The sequence below is a fragment of the Chlorocebus sabaeus genome, chromosome 17 (genome assembly GCF_047675955.1).
Source record: "Chlorocebus sabaeus isolate Y175 chromosome 17, mChlSab1.0.hap1, whole genome shotgun sequence".
NCBI classification, from domain to species: domain Eukaryota; kingdom Metazoa; phylum Chordata; class Mammalia; order Primates; family Cercopithecidae; genus Chlorocebus; species Chlorocebus sabaeus.
In genome coordinates, this window is record NC_132920.1 from 37,362,501 (window position 1) to 37,375,870 (window position 13,370).

A 13,370-nucleotide genomic window follows, 5' to 3' on the forward strand; every position below is an offset into this window, starting at 1 on the left:
CGTCCACGCTGGAGTGCAGTGGCGCAATCTCAGCTCACTGCAAGGTCTGCCTCCTCGGTTCACGCCATTCTCCTGTCTCAGCCTCCTGACAATAGTTTTATACCCTATTAATGGTCACCAGTTTAACTGGCCCTAAACACTGCTGGGAAATCCTACTACCCTTCTCTGTTTAACTTCCTCTCCTGTTCTCTGCAACAGCTAGTCCAAACCTTTGGTCTCAGAATCCACAAACCCCATTTCCACATACACACTCCCTTCCTTTGTTACAAAGAGGAAGTCTCTTTCCTCCTCTACCATGTTGTTATCTCTGTTCCAGAGCCCATGCTCCTGCCCTCCCTGGAACCTTCCATTTATCATTTCAGTTGACCACTCCTTATCTCTTCAAACATCTTCTCTTGACTTCTGACACCAAACTCACCTTGTTTTTCTCTCACCTGTCTGGCAACTCTTTCTCAGGCTCCTTTATTAGCTTCCTTCTGTTTATTCCTAAAGCCTAGTCTCCCCCAGTGCACAAACCAAGACACTGTTCTCACTTTATGCTCTCTTCTTTGGTAACCTCACTGTGGTTCGGCTGCCATCTACACCGAGAACAAATGCGATATCCACTGCACTGGTGACTCCCAATCCAATCTGGTCTTCAGTTTGGAGCTTCAGTTGACATATTCAACTAGAATGCCTCCATTTGGGAACTCTTTTGGGGCTGCTCAAACTTAGCATGTGCCAAACTCCCGCCCCCACCTGCTGTTTCTCTGGTCTTTCTTTATTTAAGTAAATGATATTAACCCTCTTCTACCCATTTCCCCATATACCTTCCTCTTGCTCATCCTCAACATCCAAAAGAACTCACCAAGTTCCATCAACTCTCCTTCCCACCAATCTCTTGAATCATTATTTTTCTGATCCATCTTAGTCCATTCATGCAATATGACACAATACTACAGACTGGGTAATTTATAAACAACGGAAATTTATTTCTCAGTTTTGGAGGCTGAGAAGTCCAAGATTAAGGCACCGGCAGGGCTGGCTTTCCCTGCTTTCAGGTGGCATCTTGCTGCTGCATGCTCACATGGAAGAAGGTGGAAGGGCAAGAGGCAGCTCTCTGAATCCTCTTTTACGAGGGCATTAATCTCATTCACAAAGGTGATGCCCTCATGACTTAATCATTTTCCCAAAGGCTCCACCTCTTACTACCATCACTCTGGGATTTAAGTTCCAACATATGAATTTTGGAGGGCCATATACGTTCAAACTGTAGCACCATCTCCACTGCTCTCATCATAGTCCAAAAACCATCACATTTCCTTTGGACAATAAACAATACAGATGGTCCCTGACTTACAATGGTTTGACTTAAAATTTTTCCACTTTACAATGGTGCAAAAGTGATATGCATTCAGTAAAAACAATACTTGGAGTACCCATACCGCCATTCTGATTTTCACTTTCAGTATAGTAATTCAACAAATTACATGAAATATTCAACACATTATTATAAAATAGTCTCTGTATTAGATGATTTTGCCCAAGAGTAGGCTAATGTAAGTGTTCTTAGTACATTTAAGGTAGGCTAGGCTAAGTGATGATGTTTGATAGGTTAGGTGTATTAAATGCATTTTTTTCTTTTCTTTCTTTCTCTCTCCTTCCTTCCTTCCTTCCTTCCTTCCTTCCTTCCTTCCTTCCTTCCTTCCTTCCTTCCTTCCTTTCTTTTCTTCTTTTTTTTTTTTTGAGATAGTCTCACTCTGTCACCCAGGACGGAGTGCAGTGGTGTGATCTTGGCTCACTGCAACCTCTGCCTCCCAGATTTGAGTGATTCTCCTGCCTCAGCTTCCCCAGTAGCTGGGATTACAGGCATGCACCACCATACCTAGCTAATTTTTGTATTTTTAATAGAGGTGGGGTTTCTCCATGTTGGCCAGGCTGGTCTCAAACTCCTGACCTCAGATGGTCCGCCTACTTTGGCCTCCCAAAGTGCTAAAATTACAGGCGTGAGCCACTGCGCCTGGCCACTGAAATGCATTTTTGACTTAACAATATTTTCGCCGGGCGCGGTGGCTCAAGCCTGTAATCCCAGCACTTTGGGAGGCCGAGACGGGCGGATCACGAGGTCAGGAGATCGAGACCATCCTGGCTAACACGGTGAAACCCCGTCTCTACTAAAAATACAAAAAACTAGCCGGGCGAGGTGGCGGGCGCCTGTAGTCCCAGCTACTCCGGAGGCTGGGGCAGGAGAATGGCGTAAACCCGGGAGGCGGAGCTTGCAGTGAGCTGAGATCCGGCCACTGCACTCCAGCCCGGGCTACAGAGCAAGACTCCGTCTCAAAAAAAAAAAAAAAACAATATTTTCAACTTATGATGGGTTTCTTGGGACATAACCTCATCGTAAGTTGAGGAGTACCTGTGCTTATGAAGTTGTAATCTTGAGATAGCCACTAGTGATGATACAGTTAAGAGTTTGGAAGGAAAGGCAGTGAGTGTGTGTGTAGAGGATAAGAAGTCCACATCTGGCTAGATGTAGTGGCTTGTGCCTGTAGTCCCAGCTACTCAGGAGTCTGAGGCAGGAGAATTACTTGAACCCAGGAGGGAGATGTTGCAGTGAGCCGAGATGGTGCCACTGCACTCCAGCCTAGGTGACAGAGTGAGACTCCATCTCAAAAAAAAGAAAAGAAAAGAAAAGAAATATCGGTATACACATATAATTTTGAGATAAAGAGGTAAATAGGAGGGGAAATAGAAGAATTGAAAGTGGTTACCTATGAAAAGTATGAATAGGGATAGGGTAGAAATAAAAGAGAAATGCTGGTTTTATTATAAGGTTTACATATTAATATTATGCACACATGCATAATTTTAATAAAAATGAATTTATGAAAATATAATTATTTCATGAATTCCTAATAAACCCAGATCATTAAATAAATCCCACTGTCTACCCTTATGCTGGTGTAGGCTTTTTTAAAAAATACAGTATCTTCTTAACTGCAAAAATGGTTAAAGCTGGCAATGTGGAAGGACAGCTGGATAACTCTATCATAGTCTAAACCAAGAGCTAAAAATATTATCATGAGAAGTAGCTGGGGATAGAACAAAGCTTTTTTTATTTGTGAAAATTTCTGGAAACGATATATTACTTCAAATACTACACAATTGGAAGTGATTCCAATTCCATCTTGGAATGCTGGCAACATTTTAAATTATTTTAAATTAAAGATATCTGTCCTAGACCATTTATGCTGCTGTAACAGAACACCACAGACTGGGTAATATATAAAGAACGCAAATGTATTTCTCATGGTTCTGGAGGCCGGAAAGTCCAAGATCAAGGCACTGGCATTTGTGTCTAGTCAGGACTGCTCTCTGCTTTCAAGATGATGCCTTGTTTCTGTGTCCTCACAGGGAGGAAAGTAGAAGGGCAAGGGGACCTAAACTAGCTCCCTCTAGTCCTTTTATAAAGCACTAACCCATTTTTGAAGGAACCCTCATGACTTAATCCCTGCCCCAAAGTCCCTATCTCTTAATACCACCACTATGGGGATTAAGTTTCAACACATGAATTTTGGAGGGGTCAAACACATTCAAACCATACCAATATCTTTGTGTAGAGTTTAAAAAAATATTCATACTAGAAAAATAAAGCTAGATAGATAAAAAATGTTTAACATAAAACATTGTAAAAGAAAACTGATTTTTATCCTTTCATCCCACTTTAACATCATGTTTGAACTCAAAAAAGTATGTAATGTTTATTTTATTTTTAATTTAAAAACAATAAAAAAAAAAAAAAACCAGAGACAGGGTCTCACTATGTTGCCCAGGCTGGTCTTGAACTCCCTGGCTCAAGTGATTCTTCCACCTCTGCCTCCCAAAGTGCTAGGATTACAGGCATGAGCCACTGTGCCCGGCCATTTATTTTTAAATACTCTTTGTTTTTTAGGCCCAGAACTAAGCATTTATCATTGGCCAATCTGCAGCTCAGTTTAACCCTTTCTGAGTGGGTTATTTTTAGAGTATGAGTATGTGTCTTTTTTTGGTGGTAGCATTGCCCTCCTAGGTTCAATCCTGGGGTGGGAGAGTAAGCTAATTAGTTGTGTTCTGAGCAACCAAGGATATCCTGAAAATGAAAGGGAATAATAGACCATTATAGGAAGGGTGTCACGGTTGAGATCAGCAAATTTTCAAGTCAAATGGCCAGGCTTCAATCTTGGCTTCACAGTAAATGTACTCTGAATTTATTCTCTCCAAGATTCAGCTTGCTCATCTTTAAATTGGATGTGCCAGTTACTTTTTTTTTTTTAATAATTTTATTAGTTTGTATAACAAATTACCCCAAAACTTAGTAGCATAAGATAACCATTGATTTGATGGGTGAGGACTTTAGACAGAGCACAGTTAGCTTAATTCTGTACATTGTGGGGAATTTAGACAGGGCATGTCCAGGATGACTTGCTACTGCTCCTCAAACTTTGTAGCCTCTCCTAGAAGACCCATTCACATGCCTGGCGATTGCTGCTGGCTGTCAGTTGGAGGCCTCAGTTCCCATCCACGTGGGCTTCTCTATGGCCTCTCTGTGTGGGCTCCTTTGGGCACCTTCACAGTCTGATGACTGGCTTCTCCAGAATGAGTGTCCCAAAAAGAGCAAGCCAGATGGAAGCTGTATCACCTTTTCTTATTCTAGCCTCAGAAGTCCCATAGCAACACTTTTCCTGGACGCTATTCTTTAGAAGTGAGTCACCAAGGCCATATTCAACGGGAGAGGAATCAGATTCTACCTTTTGTGGGAGAAGTGTTAATGAATTTGCCACAATGTAGGGACTTCTGTGTATCTGAGTGTTCATAATCAAAGTTCTCCCACATTTGCCAGGTTGCCCAGGGAACCAAGTCATCATGACAAGAAAATATTCACAAGTGAATTGACATTCCCTGCCTCTCTCAGCCCCTCAATGTTCCCCTTGCTGAAATGGAGGGCTCTCTGTGTGCACTAAGCCCCATCAAGTCAAAATATTTATTGGTCAGCCTCTCCCTAGTAGCCCAATGTAAATATATAACAACACACAACACAAGGCAAGTCATTTGCAAGAAATTATTGCAAGTCTTGCAGAAGATTCAGGACCTCATGCAGCCATGAAAAAGGATGTTGGAAAACTGTTAGAATCAAATGGCAAAGCTTGAATGTAACAGAATTAGACCAGTTAATAACCAGAAAAGAGAAAATCAATAAGAATGTTATAGGCACTTCAATAAAGAATGGTTTCAGGATGAATAAACTGCTACATATTTGCACAATGGGAGTGTTAAACAGGTGTCAAAAGGAACAACTGTAGCAACATACAACAATATGGTACACTCTTAACAATGTAATATACAGTGAAAAAAGTACTAAAGACATACAGTTAAAAACAATCCTCTCTCTCTCTCTATATATATATATATACACACACACACTACACACACTTATTTTTAGGACTTTATATAGACACAAGAAAACCATAAAACTCTATGAAAAGCAAAGTGAAGGATAATGAGCTCAGAATTCTGGATGATGATCACCTTGTCCAGCGGAGGAAGTAAAATACGTTGGGGGTACCATACAGCCAGATGCAAATTGCTAACCAGACCCTAATTTTATTTTGGATAGGGGATTTGAAGGTACCTATATATTATTTAAAATAACTAATATTTAAAAAGTAAACAAAAGAGAGTCAAGCATGGATCAATGAGGGTATGTCATGAACCAGGGATTATGATCAATCTAATCGTATGTATATAAAGTAGAATTAAAAATACTAAAAAAAAAACCCAAAAACCAAGGATAGTAACATTTACCTCACAAAATTGCTGTGAAGATTAAATGAGTTAACATATTTAAAACATTCAGAACAGTTCCTGGCACATAGTAAGCACTTACACAATATAATTATGTAAGTATTTTTGTTATCATTATTCTTACTTTATGCCAAAGAGTAGCTACTATTTATTATGCATATAAAACTACTATTTATTAAGCTGTGTTGTAGCAGACAACGTTAGCTTCCTTCCCAATACCTATTTCCACCTGCTTTGCTACCAGAAGTCTGCTTTTTCTCAGGATGGCAATGAGCCCAGACCCAGGCAAAATATGTGCTTTTCCAGGTTTTTGCTTGTATCCAGGGTGTTCATGGCACACAGTTCTAACAAATGACACATAAGCAGAAACCTGCTGGGAGATCTAGGAAGACTTTTGCCTTTCCTGGTAAGAGAAGATGATGTGGCTGGCACCATTCTCACTTCTTCCTTTTTCTTGCCTTGAACGTGGTGTGATGCCTGGAGCCTCAGCAGCTATTTTGTTACTGAAGTAACAAGCATGAAGACAAAAACAAGTAGGCTATGGATGCCAACATGAAAGGGAGACACTTAATTTTTACATTTTATTGATTACTCTTGAGGTTGAGTATTCTTCTAAGTATTGATACATGATTTTAAAAAATCTAGGTCTAGGCTGGGCATGGTGGCTCATGCCTGTAATCCCAGCAGTTTAGGAGGCCAAGGCAGGCAGATCACCTGAGATCAGGAGTTCAAGACCAGTCGGCCAACAGGGTGAAACCCTGTCTCTACTAAAAATACAAAAATTAGCCAGGCATGGTGGTGCACGCCTGTAATCCCAGCTACTAGAGAGGATGAGGCATGAGAATCACTTGAACCCAAGAGGTGGAGGTTGCAGTGAGCCGAGATCATACCACTGCACTCCAGCCTGATTGACAGAGACTCTGTCTCCAAAACAAAAACAAAAGCCCTATGTCTAAATAAGTATTAAGCATTATTTTGATAAGCATACAATAAAAATTCAGTCATGGGCTGGGCATAGTGGCTCATGCCTGTAATTCCAGCACTTTGGGAGGCCAAGGTGGGCATATCACTTGAGCCCAGGAGTTTGAGACTAGCCTGGGCAACATGGCAAAAACCCATCTCTACAAAACATACAAAAATTAGCTGGGCTTTGTGGCCATGCCTGTAGTCCCAGCTACTTGGGAGGACTGCTTGAGCCCAGGAGGCTGAGGCTGCAGTGAGTCACGATCTTGCCACTGAACTCCAGTCTGGGTGACAGAGCAAGACTCTGTCTCAAAAATAAATAAATAAATAAATAAATAAATAAATAAATAAAATAAAATTCTAAGATATGCAAAAGCATTGAAGCATAATGTAATTAATGATACTTGTATTTCAGTGGTACCTAAGATAATGACGCATTTTGCAGTTGCTGGCATCTTAGATTTACTCAATCACGGTAAGAACTTTACATTTTCAATTGTTCTCACAAGTTGACTTGTGATCTCAGTAGAATATGTTGCTGCCAGCTCATTTCAGATGGATCTCTTGCAACACTGGGTTAGGGAGGAAAATAACAATGACGACGAACACATTATAATGCTTTAGAGCCTGATTCATTTACATTGGTTGAGAATGCATTTGGGGCTGGGCACTGTGGGATCACACCTGTAACCTCAACACTATGAGAAGCCAAGGTGGGAGGATCACTTAAGCCCAGGGGTTTGAGACCAGCCTGGGCAACATGGTGAGACCCTAGCTCATTGAAAAAAAAAAAATGCGTTTGGCTGCAAGGAACAGAGATTCAAACAATAGTAGTTTAAACAACTAGAGATTTATTTTCTTCTCCTAACAGGAAATCTGGCAGTGGCAGCCTAGCACTTGGGCAGTAGCCTCTGGGGAGTGTGTCTGGGTGGCTAAGAAGAGGTGAGACAGAAAACTGCTGGGACTTTTTAAAGCCTTTAAGTATGTGTGACTATTTTGCCCTCTGAACTCTTATATTAGTCATTATTGCTCTGTAACAAATTACCTCAAACCTTAGACACTTATGATATAAAACATTTACTATCTCATAGTTTCCATGAGTCAGGAATCCACGAGTAGCATAGGTAGGTGGTTCTGGCTCAAGGTCCCTCACAGGGCTGCTGTCAAGCTGTTGGCTGGGGCGGGGGGCCATCTAAAGGCTCTACTTGCGGGAGGGAAGCTTCATTCAAGCTCTCTCTCTCTCTGACTGTTGGCAAGAAGCCTCGGTTCTTCCTTGGCTGTTGGCCAGATAACTCAGTTCCTCACCTCCTGGGCCTTTCTCTAGGCCACTTGAATTTCCTCATGACATGGCCACTGGCTTCCCTCAGAGTAAGTGATGAGAAAGAGAGAGAGAGAGAGAGAGCGCGAGAGAGCAAAATGGAAGCTGCACTATCTTAGTAATCTCAGAAGTGATATCCATCACTTCAGCTGTATTTAATTGGTCACACTCACTGACTCTGCAGGGGACTATGGGGAAAGGACAACATGGGGTGTAAATTCCAGGAGGCAGGGATTATTGAGGCAAGCTTGAGGCCGGCTATCACACCTCTATGTATGTATGCATGTATGTGTGTGTATTTAAGAAACATGATTAATGTAAAACAGAAAAATAAATTTAAAAAAAGACATTAAAACAAAACACCACATGGTTGTTACTAATTCACTCTTCCATCAAAAATATATGTGCATATCTGTTTTAGCATAGATTTGCTATCATTTGGTATTACTATTTTAACATTCTATTTTGATTTATTCTCTTCATTTAACCTAGTAGTAGGTGAAAAGTAATATTTTAATTTTTGTATCTTATTGATTATTCCTAAGGTTGAACATTTATGAAGAGTTAACCAGTTTTATTGACCTTTTCGCAGGTTATGTCTTTACTTAATATATTAATGTATTAGGATATTAGCATTTTTTCAATGTACATGAGTTCTATATATAATAAAAGTATTACTTTTTTTTTTTTTTTTTTTGAGACAGGGTCTTGCTCTGTCTCCTAGGCTGAAGTGTAGTGGCACAATCTTGGCTCACTGCACCTTTGACCTCCTGGGCCCCACTGATCCTCCTGCCTCAGTCTCCCAAGTAGTTGGAACTACAGCTGTGTGCCACCATGCCTGGTTAATTTTTTTGTTTTTAGAAACGGGGTCTCACTATGTTGCCCAGGCTAAAGGTATTACTCTTTGTCAAAGGAAAAAAAGGTGGCTATCTACGTGGTGGGGAATATGGAGACCCTTCACTCCTTAGCTTCAGAGCTCCAAGGAGGGAGCAGGACCTCAAAAGGGACACCTCAGCATTTTACCTGGAGAGGGGAATGGACCCTGAGTACTAGGGATTCCAACTTCCATCCTCCAACCTCAGTAAGGATTCCTACAACTCATGTGGGGTTAGAAGCAGGTGCTGGCGGGCTCCAAGGTCCCCATTCTTGGGCTGGCATGAGGCAGCTGTCAGAACCCCCAATGATGCTACAGGTTTTCTGTTCCAGGTTCTACATCTGGATTCTGGGGCATCCCTGGGAGCAAGAGGGATCCCCGGTGATAAGAGAGATTGAATTTTTTTCTAGTCTGGCAATATCCAGGCCAATTAAATTATATTTTTTAAAAAACAAATGGACACTTTGTGTATACATAAGCTTGAATTCTTACAGGCATACATTCTATATTTTCTTATTTAAAACTTCATCAACTTTTTAAAAAAGTCATTGAGATAATTTATGACCTCTTCTCACTGATTTCCCTTGGCTTTGTATGTAACAGTGTACATTTGCACTGTAACTGAACGCTAATACAAAAGATGGCTTTATCACGCTGTCTTTACTTTTAAAAAGTAATATGAAGTCTGTTTTGGCCTGCTTCCTCAAGGAGTTAGGGGAAAATTCGATCTCAATTTTTCTTTTTCTTTTTTTTTTTTTTTTGCCTGCTCTTTCCCTGCCCCTTGATGGAGTCACACAGAACCCCCTGAGTTCATCCAATCTTGGAATCTGAGGGAAAAGTTCTAGACTTCAAGACAGTGTGGTCACTGTGAAGGGCTTGATGTCCACACTTCAGTAGTCCCACTGCTCATAGCCCTGGAGACAATGGCTTAGAGCTCGGTCCCCAGGCAAGCGTTCACTCATCTAACCCATCAGACATTCTGCCACTATGGGGTCTGGGAGGGAGTCAAACACAGGCCCCCATGGTGGGCAGAACCTGTACCTCTCTATACCCCCCATGGGAAGGAAATTCCACTTGCTGTAGGAAGTTGGGAACCATTCTACTCACCCTCAACTTTTCAAATCAGCACTCCCTACTCACCCATATCATCTAGATCTTTGCCTTCAAGAGCCTAGATTTTCCAAAACAAAAGTTCTTCAATTCTCTGAGCTTGAAGAGATGGGCAGTCCTCTTAAACCTACAAAGAGAAAAGCCTGTCATGCTTTGGTGGTGAATCAGCTGACAAACAGTGAAACCAGTCCCAGCTTGGAAAGAGGTAATTCTGACAATAAATCACACTACTTCATACAAAGCCCTCAAGATCTGACTGGGACCCAACTTTCCAGGGATATTGCTAAGCATTCCTTCTCATGCATCCAATACTCCTACTTCCTCAAATATTCTTTCTCTCCTTCTCCACCTGCTCATCTCTCAAGGTATTCAGATCCTCAAAAAGGTGTCAGGGCTCTAGGTTGGCATCTGTAATTCTTTTGGCCTTACTTTTGTGGTCATAAGCTGACTGCCCCAGTGACTCACACCAGTATCCTAGGCAGGAGTGTGCCAGTAAGCTCTCCTCCATGTTTGTCTCTTTCATAGGAAGTAAAACATTTTCCAGAAAACCCCTAGCAGTCTTCTTTTTATGGCTCATTAGTCAGAACTGGGTCACATGGCACATGTAGCTGCAGGAGAGTCTGGGAAAGCAAGTTCCTGGCAAAGTTGAATGGGATTGCCATAACTTGTTTAGGCAAATTATGATTTATACCCACACTGTGAACACAGTCGCCCTGCCTCCTACACAAAAAAGAGCCCCCTTAACAAAGAATATGGAAAGAAATAACAAAGTCTACCGTAGAGCTGTTGTCCCATTAATTATTCCATCTTCTTTACTTTGGCAAGGGCTATTAATCTCTGTTTGCCCCTTCCTCCACTCTGAAACAGAGCGTTTAGTTATAAATTCGGTTGGCCAGAATAAGGTTTACATTTTCCAGCCTTCTGTACAGCTGAGTGTGGTCATGTGACCAAGTTCTGAGAATGGGTTGAAAGGGGGAAAAATGGAGGAAACCACCAGGTATTGAAGAGAAAGGTCATGTTCTCCCTGTCCTTTATCCCAGTGTAATTGCCCAGTGGCAATTTCTTTTCTTTTCTTTTCTTCTTCTTTTTTTTTTTTTATGAGATGGAATTTGTCTTGCCTGCTACACAGACAAAACCAATTCACTGAGACCATGGCATTGCAGTAAAGAAAGAGTTTAATTGACAGGAGGCTGGCTATATCACACGGGATATGGAGTTATTACTCAAATCAATCTCCCCAAAGGCTCAGAGGGTAGGGTTGGTTTTTTTTTTAAGACGGAGTTTCGCTCTTGTTGCCCAGGCTGGAGTGCAATGGTGTGATCTTGGCTCACCACAACCTCCGCCTCCTGGTTTCAAGCGATTCTCCTGCCTCAGCCTCCCAAGTAGCTGGGATTACTGGCATGTGCCACCACGCCTGGCTAGGGTTTTTCAAGGATAGTTTGGTGGGCAGAGGACTAGGGAATGGGTGGTGCTGACTGGTGGGGGATGCCATCATAGGGATGCGGAAAACTATCCTTGTGTGCTGAGTCTGCCTCTGGGTGGGGAGTGCACAGGACCGGTTCAGTCAGGAGTCAGGAGCCCAGATGGAGTCAGCCAGTCCTCAGAAATGCAAGTCTGAAAAGGCATCTCAAAAGGCCAATTTTAGGTTCTACAGTAGTGATGTTATCTACAGGGGAACTGTGGAAGTTACAAATTTTGTGACCTCTGGAACAATGGCTGGTTATCATTTAACTCCACCTACTCAGGCCCTCTCATAATCCTAAACTTGTGGTCTTTTATTAGTTTTACAAAGGTGGTTTAGTTTTGGAAAGGGCTATTTTCATCCTTGCTTTAAGGTTAAACTGTAAACTAAATTCTTTCCAAAGTCTGGCTTATGCATAGGAATGAACAAGGAGAACTTGGAGGTTAGAAGTAAGAAGGAGTCAACTGTGTCAGATTTCTCTTACTGTTATAATTTTGCAAAGGTGGTTTCACCAGAGGCTGAAACCCCTATGGGAGAAAAACTGTAAACTTCTTTCACACGAGGGAGAAAAACTGTAAACTTCTATCGTGTCTAAAGCACTATTATTTTCCAGCTACACTTATAGCCTAACAAATACAACTGCCTCCAATCTTTGGCCCATAAACATGCTGAAGTCTCGCCTACTTCAGCTTTTCCCTTGACCCCATGTTTCTCTCTAATTTACTTTCAGTCTTTCTCTGTGTAAGTCAGAGCAAGCAACAAGTGCCATCTCTTGGCTGATTTAAGGAGAAAAACCATAGCTCATAGACTTGTGGAGAAATCTGGAGAATCCTATGTGTGTTGGCTGTATATTGTTAAAATAACATCACATAAACAACCATAAAACCACACTGGCATGTAACAATGGACATGTATTTAGTACACAAGTTTGTGAGGTTCAGTTTATCTGGGGCTGGGCTGGGCTGAGCTGATCTCAGCTGGACTCACTCAAGTGTCTGGGGTCAACTGTTGGTTGGCCAGGCAAGTCTGTTGATTTTGGCTCAGCTGATTCCTATGTCTGAGGCTCAACTGGCTGTTGGCTGAACTAGGATGGCCTCAGCTGGGATAACTTAGGGAGACTTGGCCTAGTTCCACATGTTTTTCATCATCCAGCAGGCTAGCCTAGACATGTTCTCATGGCAATGGCAGAGAGCAACAGTGAGAGCAAGCCAGTCACACAAGTGCTTTGCAAGCCTTGGCTTGGGTAGTGTTTACTAATATCCCATTGACCAAAGTCAGTCAAAAGGGTAAGCCCAGTGAGAATGAGGAAGTCCAACAAGATGAGATCCTCCAGTTAAGAATTAAGATCGTTAATGTAACAAATCTACCACACTATGTTCAGAGGTTTTTCCTTACAGGGTGGTAGATAGCCCCAACATCACACCACAGAGCTGGGTCACTGAAGACACTGCCACTGCTGCTAATGAGCATTTGACTCCATAGTTACACTGAGAGGCCCAGCACCAGATCCTGAATGTTGCTGCTGCCCCAGCTATTCTCCCAAACTGGGGGTTGCTGCCATGCTGGCATTGCCCATCAGTGGAATGGATTCTGTGCTACTTCTGCTTCTTTGCATCACAAACTCCTCCTGATTCAAAGTCTAGAGTGGGTGCATTTTATTAGCAGAGCCTACAACATGTGCCATGACTTAGAGCACAGGAAGGTTGGGAAAACAAGTAGCTGGCATTTTCAGCTATAATACTAGGAGGTGGACTCTGCTTCCCAGAGAGTTTCACAGAGTGGGAAATTCTCCATATGTGGGAGAGGGATTTATATCATGGGCA

The 13,370-nt window shown here is 42.0% G+C and overlaps 1 protein-coding gene across 1 annotated transcript in view; it reads right to left on the reverse strand.

Annotated features, from left to right (window-relative positions):
* Nucleotides 1–13,370, reverse strand: part of TMEM217 (transmembrane protein 217) — a 42,562-nt gene that overhangs the window by 15,954 nt on the left and 13,238 nt on the right. Inside the window, exon 2 of the mRNA XM_038006031.2 lies at nucleotides 10,116–10,212. Coding sequence (XP_037861959.1) covers nucleotides 10,116–10,119 — 4 coding nt within the window. The 5' untranslated portion in view covers nucleotides 10,120–10,212. The remainder of the gene's footprint in view (nucleotides 1–10,115; nucleotides 10,213–13,370) is intronic.